This window comes from Pteropus vampyrus, unplaced genomic scaffold (assembly GCF_000151845.1).
Source record: "Pteropus vampyrus isolate Shadow unplaced genomic scaffold, Pvam_2.0 Scaffold18, whole genome shotgun sequence".
Taxonomy (NCBI): domain Eukaryota; kingdom Metazoa; phylum Chordata; class Mammalia; order Chiroptera; family Pteropodidae; genus Pteropus; species Pteropus vampyrus.
In genome coordinates, this window is record NW_011888799.1 from 246411 (window position 1) to 269416 (window position 23006).

The 23006-nt window shown below is 36.6% G+C and overlaps 1 protein-coding gene across 1 annotated transcript in view; it reads right to left on the reverse strand.

Annotated features, from left to right (window-relative positions):
* PXT1 (peroxisomal, testis specific 1) overlaps window positions 1-23006 on the reverse strand; it is a 42703-nt gene that overhangs the window by 7203 nt on the left and 12494 nt on the right. Inside the window, exons 2-3 of the mRNA XM_011354528.2 lie at window positions 16058-16238; window positions 653-783 (exon numbers count right to left, since the gene is read on the reverse strand). Of these exons, the coding sequence (XP_011352830.1) occupies window positions 653-783; window positions 16058-16229 (303 nt within the window). The 5' untranslated portion in view covers window positions 16230-16238. The remainder of the gene's footprint in view (window positions 1-652; window positions 784-16057; window positions 16239-23006) is intronic.

A 23006-nucleotide genomic window follows, 5' to 3' on the forward strand; every position in this document is an offset into this window, starting at 1 on the left:
GTGGATTTCATCATCCCTAAGATTTCAAACTGTAATCATAATTCCTTCCTGTTTTCCCTTATTATCTCTTATAATAATCAGGAGAAACTAAGAAAAAGGCGGGTGTAGGGCTTAGATCATACCTCTGGGTTGCTTCAGGAGGATAACTACACTAAGGCAGAGGTTCTCCTTGACTAAACATTCAATTCACCTGGGGCGCTTTTACAATGTCTGGCTTAGGCCACACCTCACGCCAATTAAATCAGAATCCCTCAAGGTAGGGCCCAGGCCTCTGTAGTTCTCAAAATTCCACAGGTCATTCTAATATGCATCCTAGTTTAAGGATATGGAGCAAAGTCTCTCATACTTTAGTGTGCACACAAATCCCCTGGGGTATGTGATTCCAGCATTGTGGACTAGGATTTTGCACATCTGACCAGCCGCCAAGTGATGTGGAGGCTCCTAGTCCATGGACCACAGTTTGAGCAGCAAGTGCAAGATCAAATACTGGCTTTAAGTCAGGTTCACAATTTTCAGATCTAATGTTTGATAACCCAGACATTAATCCATGTGGTCTGCTAAATCCTCAGCATCCCAGCCACTTAGCAGCCATTGTTCTAGCTGTTCTCTTCTGCTACCTGACAGGCCCTTGCTGGAGAAACAAAGGTCTCACCTCTTGAACCATCCTATGATCAATGCTGTCCCCAATGTTTTTCAGCTGCATGGCCAACTTGTGTATTATTTCCTCCTGGGGATAGTTCTGGCCAATGCTATCCTCCTTGGGCTGAGGAGGTGGATTGTGATCTGCATTAACAGAAAAGAGTTCAAAAGAAATACTCCATTAACCATCTGTGAAATTAGTCACCACTAGTTACTAAAAACTGTCTTAGACAATGAGAAGGATTAAATCCCATCATCATAATGATCATTGAAAAACAAAGCCTTGAATTAAAATGAATCAGTTCTGTCCAATAGAAATATAATTCAAGCTATGTATTAATTTTAAATTTTCTAGTAGTAAAATCAAGTAAAATTCATTTTAGTAATATATTTTATTTATGCCAATATATCCAATGTATTATCATTATAACATATAATCGATATAAAATTATAAATGATATGTTTTGCATTCTTTTTATTATACCTAAGTCTTCAAAATCCAGTATTAATTTATACTTCATGGCACATCTCAATTCAGATGCTAACTTTTCATTGGAAAATCTTGAACTGTATTTAGATTACACAGAGGTTACATTTTAAAAAGTAGATTCATATATCCAAGTTTTTCCAAACATAATTGAGTTTTCCAACAAGTAAATCAAATATCAGTTTTTAAACTAAATTAAAATTTAATGAAACTTAAAATTCAGCTCTTTAATTGCACTGGCCACATTTCAAGTGATCAAAAAAGAAGTGTGATTAGCAGCTATTGTATGGAACGGCGCAGGTCTAGATCTTTACAGTTTTTTAAAGTAGATTCTTCCATTTTTTTTACATGTAATTTTTCAATCAATTCTTCCAAACTCTATGTGCTTCCATCAACCAATGAGTATTTTTAAGCAACACTATGAGTAAACTGCTGTGCTGGATGCTTTGTGGGAACTTATAAAGAATAAAAAGACAAGGTTTCTGTCCTTAAGATGCTCACAACACACTGGTTAGGAATGAAACAATTCCCAAGTGCTTTAGGAATACTGAGAAGAAGGAAATAAATTTGGACTAAAGCAGATAAAAGTACAGCTTCATATGTGTAGCAAGTTTAGCACTGAACCTATTTTGTTTCAATAAAATTTGAGGACTTTGTACCAAGAGAATAAGCCCTGTCTTCAGAGTCTGGAAGGGAGAGACACAAATAACATTTCAATGTGTTATAGTAAAAACAAGGTCTGCACCGAGGTCAGGGAAGACATTCCAATGAAGATGATATCTGAGTTCAGTCTTGAAGGACAAAGGATAAATAAGAATTTATCCTTTAAGGAGAAAAATTAAGGAGAAAAAGAGAAAGATGGGGCCCAAGCCAACTGAGAGGGAGTAGCAAACAGAAGATTCCAGGCAAATGGATCAGCTGAGCCAAGGCTTTGGGGTGACAAACAGTGAGGTTTTGTGCATAAACTCTAAGTAGTGCTACTGTTGAAAGGCAGGGAGTGGTGGGAAACAAAGCTAATAGACTAGGCAAGAGCAAAATCATGAAGGTACAGTAAGAGGCTTGGACTTTATCCAGTAGAGCAGGGGACCCACTGAAGAGTTTTAAGCAGGAAATGACATGATCAGATTCACTTTCTATTTCTTCTGGGATCAGAGTACAGACTGGTAAGGCAGGCAGAGAATTCATTTAGAGGCTATTGCAAAAGTTCTGAGGAAGGATGATAAGGAGTTGCCTAACAATAACTAATATGCTTACCACATTTTACTGACTATTCCCTTACAAGTACTCCCATGGGGTCGTTACCCCGGTATTACAGATGAGAGAGCTGTGGTTTAAAGAGTGCTTTTAAATCTTGGCTCCACCTTGGAACCTTTTTTAATTTATTATTTATTTATAGCTATTCATTCATTCATTCATTCATTCATTCATTTTGGTGGCAGAGGCTTCTAAAGCTCCCAGTACCCAAGCCTCACTCCATTCCAGTGAAATCAGAATCCTGGGAGTTGGACCAAGCATCAATACTTTTTTCAAGCTCCCCAGGTGGTTCCCATGTGCAGCCAAGTTTGAAGACCGGTGGTTTAGGAAATGGTTGAGTAGCTGCCTAGCACGGAAAGACAATGAGTGTGAGAGGCAGGATTTAAACCCAAGTCTGTCTGGCTGCAAAGTTCATGCTCTTAACCTTAGCATACAGAGCCCGAACTAAAGCAGTATTAATAGGGGTGGAGTGGTAACACAATCTATAAATATTTAGGAAGCAAAATAGGCCAGAATTGGGTAACAGATTAGATGACAAAAGTGAGGGAAAGGGAAACTCCTATTTTTCCAGTGTGGCACTGGAAGAGAGATGGCATCATCTGCCTATACAGGAAATGGGGGTCAGGGGAGGACATGTATGGAGGGCAGAAAGAGAAAGAAGAAAATTTGAGTTCATTCATAAACTTGAGGTACCTGTAGGACATCTTAGCAGGCATCTGGATAATATTTGAAACTTGGGATGTCAGAACTTAAGATAAATATTTAAAAGTCATTGTTTATTCATTTATTCAATAAAAGTGCAGAAGATTGAATGAGATATTTTAGAGTGTATACATCTGATGACAGAACCTCTGGATAGGACTGATGGCCAACAAAGTAGGCAAAGGAACAAAAGCTCACAAAAAATGCCAGAGAAAGAATAGTAAGAGAAGATAAAGTGGAATCATGAAAAATGGTGTTTCCTAACCATCTTTCAAGAACTGTTAAAAATTTCCTTTTAAAATGTACTAGTGGACATTGTTACTTCATTAACTATGGTATATAGAATATAACTGTGTGTGTATTGATGATGATGATGATGATGATGATGATGACGATGATGACGATTCAGAATCCTGAAACACACCTTAAGGTGAACACACCTTTTATTGAAGATGCTAATCACTGTCTGACTTGCCCACACCCACTTCCAAGAGAGTCTGTCCTGTTGTCTAAGCAATCAGGTTTTTTCCTACATGGCCCTGCCCAACCCCAGGCCACAGTTGATTGGATCAGAAAAGGACACCTGACTCAAAAACTAATAATCTATTGGCTAGCTAGGTATTCAGAACCTAGTCCCAAAAGAGAACTGGGTCTCTTCCTCTCTGTTCAATGTAGACTCAGGAGATTAAGGGAAGAGTTGGCAGTGGAACCAGGAACGCCAAAGGATTATGCTGGGCCCAGAATAAGTCTAAGTCATCTGCAAGTCAAAATTATGAAGGAAAAGGAAATTTTTAAGCAAACATGCTCTTAAGGTTTTATAAGTGCTTTTCCACTGCCAGCTATAATGTGAATATTTTATTTTCTCTTACGGTGGTCATCCTTTTATAATCTCTATTGTATTCACTAAAAATAGAGGTATAGGGACTTCTAGTTCAAGATGGGCCTCTCGTTTCTCCTAATTCCTCCAAAACTCCAGCAAAAAAGAGAGTATAAAAAAGAATAAAACCATAATAGTGAAGAGAGTGGGAGGCAGGATCCATAGCAGATGAGAGAGCTGTACATGTTTCTGAAAGGCAAAAAGGAGATGAGACATGATATAGACAAATGAGCCAGAGAGAGGAAGCACCAAGAATCTACCACAGGGTCTCCTGAGGCTAGAAGTCCATCTAAACACCAAGACCCAGAGGCTGGGAGAAGGAGACACGCCATTGACTGGAAGTCTGATGGGGATCAGCTGCACCACTTGGTACCCTTGACACCCCAGCCCACTACACCTAGCACAGGTATCAGGCAATCAATCAATCAATTTGAAAAACCCAGACCACTCTTCTCTAATAGAAGAGAACAAATCTTACAGAGAAAGCCAAAGCTTCTTTATGAATTCTGGTGCCTCACATTAAAGCCAGTTCCCTAACTCAACTCCCTAAAGACCCTATCCCTCAACTCAGAACCTTCCTATGTCTCATTTGAGTCCTCATTCACCAAGGAGCCCTGGAGAGGCAGTTAGGCATAGTGGTGAAATTTTGAAGCCAAATCACTTGGGTTCAAATATAAAATCAGCTGTAGATAAAATTATGTAACCTGGGGCAAGTTACTTAATCTCGCTATGTCTTGGTTTCTTCAACTGTAAAATGGGAATAGTAATGTATTATTTCATCAATTCTAAGATTTTTTTAATGCCTCCCAAATCAGAATCCGATTATAATCTGTGGCATGTCATATTTCAACAGCATTGTTTACCTTTTTAGGAATAAATAAAAGAATGCTACATCTTACAATTGATGGAATATTAAACTTAATGAAATACCATGGTAACTACTTCATAGAGGAGTTGTCGAGATGATTGAGTTAATATAATTAACCTGCACAGGACAGTGCCTAGAACATGGATAAATAGTATATAAATGTTAGCTACTGCTACCACCTGGGAAAACAGCCCTACTCACATAACAGCGGACAAAAACCTCACCAGCTACCCTGTCTATTTCTTTAAAAATAACAAAGAATCACCAGGCAATTGATAGAACCACAGATTGAAAGAGAGATACCAGATAAACAAACAAAATGGTAATCCTGAAGAAAACAGACACAATTCAGGGAACAGAAGAGAATGTTTGCAAATTCTAATGTGTATGTTTAGAGAGATTTAAGAAAATATCACATTCGTAAAACAAAAAAGAGTACTATGAAAAGAAGAATAATCCTAGAACAAATTCTTTTAGGTTTTAAAAATGTGATTACCAAAATTAAAAATACAATTGATGGTCTGAAAAAATAAAGTCAAGAAAATCACTCGGGAAAAAAAAAACATCAGAAGTTGAAAAATATGAGAGAAAAGACAGGTGATATAGAAGACCAGTTTGAAAAGACCATCATCTGATTAATAAGAGTCCCAGAAAGAGAAATAGAGGAAATCATCAGAACAAACAGTTTAAGACAGCTCTCCAGAGATGAAGGACACCAAACTTTAGATTAGAAAGTCCCCCCAACACACACACAAACAGTCCCACCAAGTTCTCAGAACAACAAAAGTGATATTAAAACTCTCACCTCTAAAGAATATTGAAATTTCAAAAGCATAAGCAGATGCTAAAAATCTCCAGAGAAACAGATTAGTTTGGCAGCTAACTTCCCATCAACAATGGATACAAGAATATAGTGACACAATAATGCCCTCGAGGATTTTATAAAAAATTATTTTTGACCTAGGAGTCAATGCCTAGCTAAACTCTCAGTGATATATGAGAGGTGAATAAAGACATTTTCAGATATGCAAGGACTCAGGAAGTTTTTCTCTCATTCACAATTTCTCAGGAAGTCTTTTGAGGAAGCATTCCAGTAAAACAGAATACAAATATGACTAAACAAAGAAAAAAAAGAAGATTTAGTGAAGGGAAGTCCCAGGATGATAATAGTGCAATGGGCCTAGGAAGTAACTAGATTGGAGCAAAAGAACAGCTCTAGAAGGGGAGTTCCCAGGGGACAGGGAGATTTGATAGAAGAGATAGTATGGCTGAAAATTTGGGGAAACTACAAATCATGCGGGGGAGGGAGGAAAGGCAATGAGAAAGTCCAGAAAACAATAAAAAGTCATACAGAAAGTCTATACTCCAAATATAAAGCAAATTAAAATGTGGCTTACATTTAAACTGAAGGAATTATGGGTTTTTTTAGAATGTTATTCCTCTGTGTTAAACTTTGGAGTACTTTACCTATATGACAAGGTATAATTTTAAGCAATCGCAGCTTTAGTCTCATTTCATTACTGGGAGGTAATTATTCTCAGGGAACATCATTCCAGCACATACAGTTTTTATTGCTTGTAGGCACCACTCCTAAATACAACAGGTAAACAAAAATGAGGATGAGGGTACTAAAAGTCTTGGCCTCTCCACATGCTGGACTATCTGCTTCCAGATTGGAAAACATATAACCCCCTTTTTCAGAGACAAACTAACTCACCAGAACTCAAGGCTTCATCTCAAACTCAATGTGACCTCTTCTTTTAATTGAGAAAAGTGGTTTCTTTTAGGAGGCCTTCAGGGCACTAGCTAGTGTTTTTCAATCACTTTGAATATTTAAATCTTTCAAATACAAAATCAACAATAGTTGCCCCATCTCAAAGGACATGCCCTCTCATAATCAATCAAACATACTACAGTTGAATGTTCAATTCCTAACAATACCTACTCTGAGTAATAATTTCAAAATAATTTTCTTAAATTTAGCAGAACCACTAATAAACCTCTGAAAGGCTCGAAGTCTCTTAGCAAGGACAAATTTATCCTTTAAAAAGTATTGCTGGTATTACCCAGGACTGAAGTATAACAAAAGAGATTTGGTCATGTAGTAGAGATGAAAGGAAGTTTGCAGGATAGTTAAGTGTGAATTTGAGCTACCATACTAGACTTGGCATCAGTAAGTGTAGACTCTTCTTCTGAGCAATACCCTGATAAAAACAACAACAAAAAAGAATAAAAGGCAGTAGCAAGAGGAGGTATGTTAAAGGAATTTTCGAAGATGAGAGTCTTGAGTAGGTTTATAAGTTGAAGAAACGAATTAGATCAGAAGTAATGGAAAGTAGAGATAGTATAGGGCAAATTGTTGAGGCAAAGTCTCAGAGGTTTAGGAGCAATGAGAATGAAAACAAAGGGAAGGATGACCTTTGAACAGGAGGGGCATTCCCACTTCCTTTGAGATAGGATAGAAAGAGATAAGGTGATGCTCACTTAAGGAAGTCTGGAGCAAGGAGGAAGGAGATTCTGATGTTTACCCATGATGATATCAATTTTGTACATGAAGCAGAAAATTAGGCCAACTGCTGAGAGAGGTGGGGATGCCGAAGTGGCTGAAAATAGTCACTAGTAGAAATGGAAAAAAGAAAACTGAGCAGAATTGTATAACAGGAGGGGAAAACAACAATCGTCCCTTCCCTGATCCCCAGAAAAAAAAGAAAAAATATGTATTCGATCTTGATGTGAATTCTCTTTCCAGCTTATAGGGGAAGTTTCAGGTCTTGGCTCAGTTGCTTTCTAATTTCCTGTCCTTAGGCAAGTTATTTAGCTTCTTTGTGCCTCAGTTTCCTCATTTGTTAAAAGGAAATTTAATATTATTATGAATCTTAAACAATGCTGATCATAAAGTACCTGGTTGTACGAAAAGCCCTAATTATGTCTTAGCTACTATTACTAGACTTGATGGTAGACAATATTTACATAGATACAATAATGTAAACCAAAGTTACTGGTTTTTAACTTTTAGAATTAACTGATGGACGAAGCATGGAAGAATTGGTTGTGACTGAAGGTCAGATTATAAATGATAACAACTTTGGCCACATAAAATAAAAAGGTATAGAGGACAAATAGTGGGCTGTGGAAAGCTGAGTACAAAAAGGACAGGGAAGTTAGTATCTTTATCTTTTAAAATGGTGAGTCGTGATAATGCTGAAAATACATTAAATAAAAAATAGGAGTTTAAATTATTTAAGTTTACAAAAACGGAAAAACAGAAGTATTAAAATAATAATTGTCAAACATGAAAAGAGAGGGTGTAGTATGAGCTAAACTTCATCTGTAATGTCAAGGAATCAATGGATGGCATCAACTCGATAAACCAAGAGATAGGAGAATAAACACACATTATTTAAAACAGTGGTTCTCAGCTCTGGCTGTACATGACTATCAACTTCCAGGCCTTAAAAAGAAAAAAAACAATTTTGTTGGTCTGGAAATAAAATTATACATACATGTTTTTAAAAAGCTCCCCAGGTCAAAAGGGGTCAAATATGTGGTGACAGAAAGAAATCTAACTATCGGCGGTGAACACACAATGCAATCTATATGCCTTACTATTGAATTCTACACCTGAAACTTACTGGATTTCGTTAACCAATGTCACCATAATGAAATATATATATATAAATTTTAAAAATGTGAATGATGATGAAAATAGAAATAATAATAAAGTCCCTTTGGGGCCTGAAACTAAATAAATAAATTAAATTAAAAAATAAAATCTCCCTAGGTGCTTCTAACATACAGCCATGGTTGAGAATCCTGATCTAGAAAACTGGAAAACATAGCCAATTAAATAGTTGCCCTTCTGGGAACAAGACAGTGGGATGGGGTAGGAGTGAAAGAGAGAGACTGAATACTGACTTTGCATGCATGCATTCATTCATTCATTCATTCATTCAACTAATATTTATAGAAGGCTTTCTATCTGCCAGGCCCTGCTTTAGGCCCTTTCACCATAAGCACTCCTGTACTAGTAAATTTGTTTTCATGAACACGAGTTGCTTTGATTAAAACAATGTAATGCAACAAAAACACAGCATCATTACTATTACTCAGATCCACACTTTAATATACATTGGGCAACTAGCAGAAACCACTGCTACCTAAGTGGAAAGGGCAGCCACTTACACTGGGTGACAGAGTTGGAAAAAACAACTATTCACAAGGCGGCAGCCAGAGAGCAAGCTGACTGGGAGAAGACAAAGCAAAGAGTGCCTAAGGGCAACTTGCTTCACCCAGCCCCCTCTCTGACCTCCAGACACTACTGAGCCAGGCTGCCCAGCTGAGTTTGAAAGTTAAGATCTCTGAAGACAATGGTCCTCAGAGTTCCAGGAACCTACAACAGAGTAAAGAGTAGGAGAGAGAGGATAAGATGGGGCAGAAAGGAACAAGGTCTCAATGCATTAATTCACCTCAACCAAGGGTAAGCCTCTAAATAGGCGGCTTAAACAATAGGTGAAATGTGGACCTTTGATCATAATTGCAACCTTACTGTCTGTCATTTCAGTTTCTATTCTTGTTTTCAAGAGTATCTTGAAACATACACATACTATCTCACCTCAAGCCATTTTGAACTAACACGTTAATGATTAGTTGACACCCCAGCAAGGATTATTTGACAATTACCTGAGAAAAAGTGAAAGCGCCAGTGAGAGCTGACAGCTCATCCAGGAGAGAAGGTGCCCAGAGAGAAGAAAAGGGAACAGAGTGGGGAGACCCTCCGAACAAATGTCACCTACTTCAAAATGGGTTTAGGGCCAGCCCTGACTGTGCCAATCAAAAGCATAATGATGTGCAAGTATTTAACTGATTAACTGTCACCTGGGAAATACAAAATCTAGTATACTATCTGCATTAGAAAGATGGATTACAAGAGAGACAGAGAAGAAAGAACCTGGAGATAAGATGCAACAAAGTATCAAGTGTGGTGTGCCAAAGGTAAGAGGTGTGTTTTGCATTCTGGATCTCAACATAATAAATATTTATAGTTTGTGCATGTCTGACCAACTAACTGGTGAAACCCTTGATGACATGTATCTATTTCATAACTAGCTCAGTGCTCTACACATAGAAAGTACTCAACAGATATTGTTGATTATGATTGTAAAGATGCAAGTTTATCTAAAGATAACGCTACTTTTTAGTTTGTCTTGAAGTCAGTGCTCCTTTCATTTAAAGTTGTAAAATAGCAACAATAATGCACATTTACATATTTTAAACTTCTGTTATAGAACCTTATTAAAAGCTTAGAGATACTCTCACAATAAGTGGTGGCATTGTAAATTGGCATAACACCTCCAGTGGGGAGCAATGTATCTATTTACCAAATTTTACAAATGCAAATATGTTCAAGGTTATTTGTTGTAGCATTGTTTTCAATATTAAATGATTGGAACAACCCAAATGCACATCGATATGAAACTATGTAAACAAATGATGGTGTATCCACACCATGTAATATTATGCAGTTAATAAGAATGAGAAAGCTCTCTAAGAATTATTGGAGAAAGATCCCCAAATCTTGTTAAGTGAGAAAGCAAGTAAGAACAGGCTACTTAATATACTACTTTTTATCTAAAAAGAGAGGGAATATAAAAATCTATACACACAATTGTTCATATTTGCATAAAATACTTCTGGAAGGATACCCAAAGATCTAAGAACAATGGCTGCCAGTGGTAGGGAGTGATGAGAGTAGGAACTAAGCACATGAGAGATAATCTTACCTTTGAAACGTATCACAAAAATCACTGCCTCTTAGATGCTTTTTTTTTTTTTACCCTTTGGAGGATTTTTTTAAATTTATTTATTTATTTTAGTTTCAAGTATACAGTACATTGGTTAGACATCTATATAGTTCATAAAACGATCTCAATTGTTCCCTCCCTCCCCTGACCCTCCACCTAGCCAATGTACTAATGCTAACTGCATTCCCTATGCCGGCTCCCCATCCCTGTGACCATCCATTAGCTAATAATTTGTACTTTTTAACTCTTCACCCCATTCTCTCAACCCCCAAACCCCCTCCTCTCTGTCCGACACCAAATTGTCCATTTATTTGTGAGTCTGTTTTTGATTAGTTTGTTCTTTATATTCCTTAGATTCCGCATATAAGTGAAATCATATAGTGTTTCTCTTTCTCTGTCTGACTTAAATACCTTCTAGGTGCATCAAAGCAATATCTTTTTCCATCCCCTTCCTTTTCATATGTAGGGGTCTTGTCTTCTTATCCTTTCAGCCACTCTATCTTTCAGTTGGAGCACTTAATTCTTTTCCATTTAAGGTACTTATTGATAGGAATGTAGTTGTTATCCTTCTTTATTCCTGTTTTTAAAACATGTTTTTTCTTTTCAAAAAAGTCCCTCCAACATTTCCTGTAATACTGGCTTAGTGGTGATAAATTTCTTTAGTTTATTTTTGTCTGGAAAGCTCCTTTTCTGTCCTTCAACTCTAAATGATAGCTTTGCTGGATAAATAATTCTTGGTTGTAGATCCTGGGTCTTTATCCCGTGGAATATTTTTTGCCAAGCCCTTCTGTCCTGCATAGTTTCTTTTGAGAAATCAGCTGCCAGTCTTACGGGTGTTCCCTTATAAGTAATTATCTGTTTATCTCTAGTTGCTTTTAATATTCTTTGTATTTAACCTTTGGCATTTTAATTATGATGTGTCTTGGTGTGAGCCTCTTTGGATCCCTGATTTTTAGAATTCTCTCAGCTTCCTGGGGTTTTATGTCCATTTCCTTCACCAGGTTAGGGAAGTTTTCAATCATTATTTCTTCAAATAACTGCTCAACATCTTGATTTTCTTCTCTTATGCCGATCAGACGAATATTTGGAGCCTTAATAGTGTCCCATGTCCTCCTTCAATTATTTTTATAGTCTTGGCAACCTTCTTTCTTGCCATTCTGATTGAGTGTCCTGATTAGCTTTCCTGTCTTCTAGATAGGGCATTTGATCCTTTTCTTTATTCACTTTGTTTATTCCTTTGTTTATTCCATTTAATATACTCATCTCAGATAATGTGTTCTTCGTTTCAGACTGGTTCCCTTTTATAATTTCCATTTTCATTTTTATGTTTTTTATCTCTTCCCAAAAGTTCATTGAGCATCTTTATAACCAGTGTTTTGAACTCCGCATCTGTTAGATTACTTGACTCCATTATATCTGGATCTCTGTTCTGTTCTCTCATATGGGTTCTGTTTATTTGTCTTCCCATTTTGGCTGCCTTTCCGTGTCTGTTTCTATGCACTAAGCAAAGCTCTTAAGTCTCCCAGTCTTATTAGTGTGGATTTGTGAAGTAAGTGTCCAGTGGTACAGTCCTGAGAAGGGTTCAGCTGCAGGCCAAATTTAGCCCAAGCCTCTACCCCTCCAGGGCCACCTGTTAAGATTCAGAAAGCAATCCACAGATGCTGTGCTTATAGTTGCCTCAAAAGGCCACACCAGAAACCGAGGCTAGCTGCCTCCAGCCTGAGTCTTGGCGCTGCTCAGCAAGGAACACCTGACTCGCTGAGGATATACCTGGATGTGGCTTGAGTGGCGCCTCGAGTTGGGGAAGGCGGGGTTTCAGGGAATCCTCTGGGCAGAGCGACCTCTGTTATCCAGTTTGATGACTTCACAGGCTATGATGGCGCTGTATCCGCACACTGGAAGCGAGGAGGGAAAGGCCTCAACAGGGAACAATGGATACTACTGGCACTTCTGTACAGAATGAGTCTTGCCTTGGCTCTCACTCTGACAATGTCTCCCTGTAAGTCCCCGGTGCCCCCTGTGCGCGGCTGAATTGGCACTGGTGCTCAGAACGAGCACGTCCATCACTGCAAAAATCCACTCACGGACGTGGCCCCTTTAAGAGGCTTCTGCCGCTGCTGCAGCCTCCGTCTCACTCAGCCGCCTGAGACCGTATGGCCCCGTGTCCTAGCCCGTCCTACATTCTGCCATTGCAGGGTGATTTCTTAGACTTCTCCCTAGTTGTATGTCTTATCCATCTAGATCCCAGGCGATCTTTCCTTGCCGTTGCTCCTTATTACTGTCACAACTTTGATTTGGTCGCCAGAGGGATGAACAGAGCCTCTATCATCTACGCCATTGTTTTTCTCCTCTAGATGCCTTTTTCCAGTCTTCCAAAATAATGTGATCTCTCAGTACTTTGAATATCTTTATTACTTTTACTGCTATTGCGATACATCATAGTCTACAGTTAGTTATAATCATTGCATGTTTTTATTATACAAAAGAACAGATGATAATGAATATTAGATCTGTATATCAGTATACTTACCTATTGCATAAACATTGCCTATAGGTTATAAGTTACTTCCTAAAATTTGGAACTGAAAGAAAAAAGAAGTGTATTCTGAGTACTAAGAGGCAAGATTGAGGTATGTATAGTGGAAATGGTTAAGATGGGCAATCTCCCTTGCACAAGCTGCTCCCTTTGCCTGCAACTTCCACTTCACTTAACCCCTTCAGGTTAGGGTCCAGGGTAACATCTTGAGGGAAGCCTTCTCAAACCTCCCTGCTAAGTCAAAGCTCCATTACAGCATCTGGACCTCTTCTTAGAACTTACATTATATCTAACATTGGTATGTGTAATTAAGTACTATCTGCTCCAGGAGGGAAGGGGCTGTTACTGTTTTGTGCATCATTGTCACCCTAGTACCTAACACAGTGCCTGACATATATAGTATGTCTTAGTGCTTTTTTGAATGAATAGACAAAAGAAAATGTTTCCTAGAGGAGGATGGGGACAGTTGGCAAGCCTTAGAAGAATAAAGAGGCAAAATGAGCATTTAAGCACTCTCAAAGGGTTAAAACAGCTGCATTACTGGACTTTACTGACTTCTACAATTACATATCCCATTTATAATACTTATACACACACACAAATATATAATGTAGGGTTTTGAAAAAACTTTTCCCTTTCCTGTCAATAATTATTACATTTTTAGACCTGGGCAGGGTCTCTTCTTGCTTTTACTCATTTTTGCTTTCCAAGAGTTTCTAATTTCCCTAAATGACCAATCAAGAGAGGTTCTCTGGACTTCCCAAGATCCTACCCAACCCCTCAACTTTTCTAAGAAAAAGTAGCTTTAAGTTCCCCACACAAATAGTTTCTTTCCCCGCAGAGTTGTTCAGATGTGTAGACTTACCCAAAGTAACAGAGATAAATTTTGGCGTCGGCTAGCCACTTTCCAACCAATAATGGCTTTTGATTTTCATTTGCACTCAGTGTCGCAGGCCATGACAAAAGCCACTGAGGGGATAAGGGGACCTTCTTAATAATCGGCTTCCTTACTAAGAGTTTTACTTTGGGCAGTGCTTAGGGCTTTTTTTTTTTTTTTTAAGGTTCCGGGAAGGTAAGCCTCCCCGGGTTCTCCGAGCAACCTCCCGCACCTCTGCAACCCCGCGACCTGCTGCACCGCCCAAGCCCATTCCCTGGCGGTAAAAGTGCGCGCTCCGCAGGGCAGTTTGACGGTAAAGGTCACGTGGGCGCACTTGACCAATGGGGAGCGTGCACTGGCCGCCGGCGGTGGTAGCCAGCGTGAGCAGCGGTGCGCCTCGGTTGCTCGCAGGCACTCGGCGGAGCCGGAGGGAGGAAACCAGGTACCGGGAATACATTGCCCGGTGCCTCCCATTACCCTAGACTTGGTGTTCGCGACGCCGAAATAACACCAGGTCCCTCTCACACCGCTCCCTTCAGTCTGCACATCCTCCGTTTCTTCAGCAATATCATAAAATATGAGAGAAATGTGCTGCTTCCTCCTGGGCTAGGAACAGTGTGGAAAGGAAAGGGGAGGCTTTGTGTCTGCTACCACAATTAATTGGGGGATCCGCCGTTGTATGCACACTGGTAGCCCACCAGGATAAAATACCAGTCACAAAGATTTTACATACACAGTAAAATGAGAGTTCTAGGCATGAAAACAAATGTAGATTAAGCTGTTCCTCTATAAACCAACGGTAGTAGCATTATTAATTCTTCACCCTACTTCTGCTTTTGAGGTGAAACTGTAATTAGGAAAGCATTTTGATAAATGTGACAACAGTCCAGAGGGCACCTCAGAAGGTACCCATCAGCTTCACCAGGAATCTGAGGATCTAGCGGTATAAGCGCGCGCTCCCCAGGGTGAAAACATACTGGAAAAGGTTTACGATGAAATATAAGTTCTAGAATAGTACTGATGATTGCACATCTTTGTGAATATACTAAAAAGTACTGAATTGTGAGCTTTAAAATGTCGAACTTTATGGTATATGAATTACTCTTCAATTTAAAAAAATGTTCTAGAAAGTATTCACAGGTGATAGAATCTCAGGCTTTGAGAAATAATTGTTGACACCTGCGTAGATGAAAATACAAAGTTTTAGTCAATTAAGTTATTTCTGTAAAATGGATACTATATTTCATATGGTGGCAAAAGACTATCAGGATGCTTGAAATTTCCACTTTCTCAGTGGCATATAATTCTTTTAAAATTGGAGACTATGTTGAGATTAGTTTTAATAATTCCTTTCAAGTGTCTTACATATTTTTAACCTAAAAGTCTAAAAACTCATAAATTTGACTCCAACACTCTTTATTGCTCCTCAAAACATAAGACTTCGATTATTCAACATTCTGGGACATTTAGGAATCATACTTTTTTGCAACACAAAATTTCAAGTTTATCTTTCCTTCATGTTCTTTCCTGTATTGGCAAAATCAAGAAGGAACCTAAACTGAATTCCTCCTACCTTAAGAAGGCAAATATTGTCAGGTCAAGTTTAAACATAATATTAAAAGATAAATTTGATCTAAATTATTTTATTTTTTTAAAGTGATAAAGCAGGATATCTTTTAATTTGAAAAGTACAATTCACAATAGAAACATGATTAAACATATGTAAACAGTTATAAATATTTATGAACCTAATAACTAAATTTGATCTATTGTAGTCGATTTGGGATCGTCTTAATTAGCTGTCACATCAATGATTCAGGGCTAATATAAACTAAGAGATTAAATACCATGAAGCAAAGTCAGTCTTAGATTTTTACCATCTAGCACTTTACCACTATCTTCCTACAGTTAAATGTTTAAATAATCTATTTAATGTCCAAATTTATGGCGTCAATACCAAGGGAAATTCATGCTAAGTAGAATATTTCTCTTAGTGCAATACAAATAATATCTTACCTGAGTTCCTTGACATGGCTGAAACTAGCTGGTTGCTGGCAAGTCGGGTCATGTACGACTTCTGAAAACTGTATTTCACCCACAGTGATTTGCAACAATTTGTTACTTTGGGAGAGGGATTCAGAAGTTCTTTAGGTTCACAAACAATGGCATCATGTTTATTCTGCTTCATGTTTTTTCCCTGTTGAAAAATATATTTTCAGAGGATTTCTCAGTATTTTTTTGGTATGTTAGATGAACATTGATGTTCTAACAATACAAGCAGCCTTTATTCCATATATAAAAGAGTCATGGATTTGGGTGGAAGATGGAACAGGGTGATCTCTAAGGTCTTTTTAAACTTAGATAAACATCTTTCTGTGTAGGTTGGTCTTTAGATCTGCTACACCACCCCACATCCTCATTTCCCAGCAGTTTTTCTTCATCTTTCAATAGCCACATTCCTTCCACAGAACTGTCTAAATTAGTACACATAGAAAAAGACAAATTTGTGTGGCCAAAGAAAAATAGATCAAAAATCTAGAGAGGTAGGGAGAGTTGGAGATGGAATACATTCTTTGTCCTACTTTAGTGTGTGTGTGTGTGTGTGTGTGTGCGCGCGCTCCCCAGAATGATTCTTTTTAATCCTCCATATACACAGACCATCGCTACAATCTCTATAGATATTAATGAACGCTATTTTCCTGACCCTTCCTGTTTTCTAATATTGTAGAACCAATCCAGTAAGTTAAAGAATTGTACTAAGACTTTCATTGTCTATCAGTGCACCTCATTTTCTCGACTTAAAAGTTGGCCACAGAGTCTCACTTTCAACTTTACCTGCTAAATCTAACCAGTTACTGGAAAGGAAAGGAATGAATAAGAGAGGTCAGACCATAAAGAACAACTAAAGAAGGTAACAGTGGAGGGCTTCAGGAGCCTTAGATCAGTGCTATCCAATAAAAACATGTGAATCACATATGTAATTGAAGTTTTCTAGTAGCTACATTAAAAAAGTAAAAGGTAAAATTAATTTTAATACTATAGTTTAACTAAGTATATCCCAAAATAAATCCAAAAGTGATCATTTCAACTGGTAATATAAAAATTATTGAAATATTTTACATTCTCATTAAAGTAATTCTTCCAAATCTGGTATGTATTTCACACTTAAAATACATCTATCTCAATTTGGACTAATCACGTTTTGAGTGCTCAGTAGTTGCATGTGGCTAGTGACTACTGTATTAAACAGTAATATACAGTGAAGCTGTATTTCAGTTTTAGAAGAAGCAGCAAGAATTGAAAAGAAATGACTCTGAAAGAAAGGCAATAAGCAGCTATCTCAGCTATACAAACCAAGGCAGGGGAAATCATCAGGTAGAATTCTGACTCATCATTCATCAAATGTACCACATTTTCCAGTGTAGAATGCTACTTCGATATTTCGATTATTGTAATTTGGACCAGATTAGGGGAAATAGAGCTGTGGGATGAAGGGTTGTGAGTTCCTGAGCATCTTTGGTGCCTTGGGCATCCTAACATTTTAATTATACTCATCAGCCAAACTTCTGACCTTAATTTGATTTCTCAAGTAAACTTTCCATTGGGAAAAGATCATACTCTCTAGCTAATACATCAGAGCCAGACCAGCCCTGGAAAAAACTATTAAATTACTAAATGAGAAAAGTTGATAGTCAAGATGCAGTTACTAGGTGAGGTTCTTTTCTGAAAGACCCAGCTGACAAATTTACCCATCAACCCATTTTGAAACTGTCGTTTTGTACTAGTTATTTACATGGCATTGCTAGAGAACTGAGAATAAAATACCTAACCATGGTCTTTTAAAATAAATGATCAAGAATGTTGGACTCAATTTTCCCCAGATAGGTTTTTATTATAATATAGTTTTCCCAAACAATTCTGCAGGATGTTAAGAGGTATTTATTGAAAAAATAATACTAATTAGATTTTTCACCTAATATTTATTTTTAAATATATGTAATAAAAACTTTTTTATGTAGTTGTTAGTATTATTGGATAATTTTCTTTAGGAAATGGTGTGCCTACCTGAAAATACCAGGATATCCCAGGATTCACGAAAGCATAATAATGGGTTTGCACATGGAAGCCTCGGCAAACAGTGATCTGATACGTGTGGTCTACTTAACAATCACTGGTTTATGTTAGGTATCATGCACGTCTTATTATTTCAATATATATAGATATTTTTCACTTCATAAAGTTATTTTATCTACTTTGTTTGGAGGTTGTTCTGATATAAAGTTTAAAATATTTGAGAAAAGTTTTTATCATTTCTTTCAGCAATTACTTCATCTATGGGTTCACATGTTGCTGTCTGTGTGTGGTAGGCTAAATAATGGCCTCTCCCCAAAGATGTCCACATCCTAATCCCCAGACTTGTGAATATTTTACCTTATATGGCAAAATGAACTTTGCAGATATGATTAAATTAAGGCTATAGAACCAGAAATTATCCTGCATTATCTGGGCCCAAATTAACCATATGGGTCCTTATAAGAGGGAGGTAAGAGGGTCAGAGTCAGAGAAGGACATGTGACAATGGAAGTAAAGGTCAGAGTGATGTGAGAAAGGGTCTATGAGCCAAGGAATGCAGGCAACCTCCAGAAGCTAAAAAAGGCAAGGAAACTGAAGAATGTAATCCTGCCAAACCATTTTAGACTTTTGACCTCCAGAACTTATAAAATAATAAATTTGTGTTGTTTTATGTCACTCAGTCTGTGGTAATTTGTTACAGCAGCAATATAAAATGTATACACTGTTAATCTGAGTGTATACACTCAGATTATTGTTGGTACATTATAATTTTAAAAGTGTTCATCGTAAAATAAATTCGGAAATAGATGAGAGTCTATATTATAGTTTTCCATAACAATAACTAGATAATAATAATAACTAGAATTGTTGAATTCTAAATGACTAGTTATTGGTGCTGGCAACTGTAAATTAAGCTACCAATCTTTGTAGTAAGAAATATATGTTGGTCAACAATGAAAAAAAATTATATGGATCCTATACTGAATACCAGGCATTGTACTAGACACTGGGGATACAGTCAACAAGATAGAAATGGTCCCTTCCCCCGTGGAGGTGACAGTCTAGCAGGGGAAATAGTCGTATATATTTAATTAGTCATGGTAAGAGTTATGAGAACATATCATGGGGAGTGGACCTAACCTAGTCTAGGTGGTCAGGAAGGACTCATCTAGGAATGATGTTTAAGCTGAAACCTAAAAGATGACTTGGAATTGGCCAGGAGGGAAGTTGAGGAAGGAAATAAGAACATCTCAACTGGAACACCAAGTGCAAAAGCCCCAAGGCAGTAAAGAATTCAAGGCATTTGAAGAACTAAACAACTGTGAAGACTTTCCAATTCAGGATAGTTGAGATCTTTCAAAAATAACGAGGAAAAGAAAAACCAGAAAACAGATTTCATCTGTATTCAACTGTGAGTCACCCTAAAACACAATGCATGAAAGTAGAAAATGGATGGAGAACGGTAAAGAACTTAGCAGACCCAAGGAAGGTCACCTTACAGAAAAAAGAGAAATTAAGTCTGAAACAGAAAATGAGACATCCAGGCCTTTTCTCCTGCTCAGATACAGAACTTCGCAGCCATTTCTGCTCTCTAGTAGGAAATAAAGAGTATGTCTTGGGGGAGAAAAATGAACATGCCAGAAAAAAGAGCCACAGATACTGACACTTAGGTGTCCCCATAGGAAAAGCCTAAAGTGAATCCTTTTAATTGACACGATTCAAACACATGCTCAGAGCTTCCAATAAGCTTTTAGGACATCATTTAAAATATGAATAGACAAAACTCATCAGATGCCAGAGGAAAACCTTCAACATAAAAAATAAAAAACCTCCAACATGGAAGAATTAGAGGAGAAAAAGGAATCACAGGAAACAGAGACAATGCAGGGAACATAAAAATACTTCAAAGAAATTATAGTATCATCAGAGAAACATTATATCCCTAAAGCAAGAACTGGATACTAAAAGAAGGAACAATTTAAGAGCAAGAAAGAGTAGTTCGAAATTTCAAATAGCACAATTAATTAAAATTTAATAAAAATTATGTTGAAAGATAAAGACAAAGAAATTCTCCAAAGTAGAATAAATTTGGAGGTGGTTGTAAGTCAGGAAAAGTCATGAGAACATTCTATAAGGTATCTGGTCTGACTTCTTTAAAAAATTAGTAATATAGAGGGATAAAATGGTGGGCAGATAGGGAGACTACTCTAGAATAAAAGAAGCTAAAGAGATAAAACAATCAAATGCAATATGTGAACTTTGGACCTTGTTTTTGTTTTTATGAAAAAAAATGTTATAAGAAAATGGTATTATTTGTTCCCGGGTTTCGGCATAAAAGAAAGAGAGAGAGAGAGAATAGTATTAAGGAATTAGTGTTACTTTTCCTAGGCGCAATAATTGTAATACAGGCTTACAGAGAATGTCCTTATTTTTAGGAGTTGTATCCTGAAGTATTTTAGGGTGAAATGTCATGTTGTCTGCACTTAGTTTCAAAAAGTTCAGCAAAATAGTTAAAGCAAACATAAGGAAATGATCGCAACTACTTAATCTAAACAGTTAAACAAGTGTTTAAACTAATAGTGTTGATCATGTGATTCAACTTTTCTTCATATTTGAAATTGTTAATAATAAATAACTATAAAAATAAAGCAACTATGTCAAAATGTTGATTATTTTTGTATCTAAGTAGTGGGTATACTCATGTCAAATATACTATACACTCAACTTTTCTTTGCTTGAAATTTTTCGTAATGAAAACTTGGGGGGAAAAGTCCTAAGAGATATCTAAAATTTAATAGGATTTTGTGTTAATATCTGTAAGAATTGTGGCCTATTTTGAAAAGGATTCAAAATAGAATGAAGCAGTAAATAAATTGGTTGAATTCAGTCAAGTGAGGTAGTTATTACAGGTTCTAATCAGATTGGAAAATTAGTTAATGATATAACTGAAATCCTCTTTAGTTTTAGTGGAATAGTTTGGGTATATAAGGATTAAGTAAAATCCATGAGAATTTGGCATATAAGAGAATTAACAATCACTCATATTTATAAGTTTATTTAGACTTACAGTAAATATGTACCTGAAAAGTTTTGTCAATCAGACAATTAAGGTATGTAAAAAAGAAATAAAATATTTTAAAAGCACGCAGTTTGAAAATATTTGTATTTAGTTACATGGCAAAGGCAACTTTTCAAAAGATTGCTAGACTTTTAACTAAAATAATAAAACGTATCAGTGGAAATGTTGTAATTTTCTCTTTATTCTTTTTAACAGTTTAGGGAGATTATCTTCTGAATGGTAATTTTATGTGGTTGAAAACCACTCTTGAAGATATTTTTTAAAAATCATTTTAGAAAACAAATATGCACAATATAAGAAAATGAAGACTAGAGGAGGTAGGAGGTACAATGTTGAATGATAGAAAGTATAGGGAAAAAAAGAAAAGAAAAAAACGCAAAAGCTTTAGAAAAGAAATTATCAAATAAATAAATGTGAGAAAACTTCCTAAAACCAAAGGACATATATCTCCAGAATGAAAAGTTCCACTGAGTTCCCAGAATGACAAATAAAAAGAACTATGCATGCCAAGGTTAACACACACACATCCTGAAATTTCAAACATCAGTGATAGATAGTAGATCCTAAAAACTTCCAGATTGAAAAAAAAATGAATTAAGAACAAACTCTGGGTGCTAGAAGACATTATAAACTTCAAAATCTTGAGAGGAAGTGTTTTTTAATCTAGGACTATACATCTAATCAAACTAACAAGTAAGACTAGAATAAGCCCCATTTTCCTGCAACATATCAAAAAATTAGCCTTCAATGCATCCTTTCTCAGGAAACTACTGGAGAAAGGGAAGACTCTACCAAAAGAAAGGAGTAAACCAATAAAGATGAAAGCAGGGATCTTGAGGGAAAAGAGCTTTTTGTCCTCAACTATTTAGCGATGATTAGTTTCTAAATTATATGTTAGGATTAGTTTTAAAAAATGAAAATTAATGTTTAAAAAAAAGAAGCAATGGTGGAGGGGGAAGGGGAAGGAATATGGGATAAAAGGGGTCAAATATGTGGTGACAGAAAAAAATCTCACTATGGGAGGTGAACACACAATGTCAATATATATGCCTTACTATTAAACTGTACAGCTGAAACTTACCAATGTCACCATAAAAAAATACATAAATTAATTAATTTTTAAAAGAATATGAAAAAAATAAATTATAAAAATTTAAAAAAAGAAGCAAAGCATAAGAAAGCTAGTATGAAGAATAGTGGATAAGTAGCTCAAAATAAGAAAAGATATATAGACAAATCATTGCAGGGTCTTATATGTCCTGCTAAAGATTTTAGATTTTATCTAAAATTTTTAAGAGATTTAAACAGGAGAGTGACATGATCAGATTTCTGTTTTAAAGACCACTCTGGCTACTGGGTGGATGGTGGTTTGGAAATACGCAAGAGACAATTTAGTAATTCCCTAGTGTGATAGCACTGAAGATAGGGAAAAGTGTATAAATTTGAGATTGAAGAACTATAATTGATTCATTAGATAGTGGGATGATAGAGAGAGAATAATCATGGATAATGTCCAAGTTTTTGATGAACAAATAAGTGGATTATGTTGGCATTTAATGAACTAGAGAATAACAGCATAGAAAATTTTGACTTGTTGTTTGGTAGTGGGTTTTATTTGGGAGAGGGGTGCCGTGGCAGGAAATGATGAGTTGGATATATTCAATTTTGAGGTATCTGAAAATCATTCCAGTGAAGATATTAAGTGAGCATTTGTCCAAACAAATTTGGAGCTCAGAAGAGAGATTAGGGCTGGAAATTTAAATTTCTGAGTCACTGTCATAGAGAAGATGAAAAGTGCTTTGTAAGTGAAAA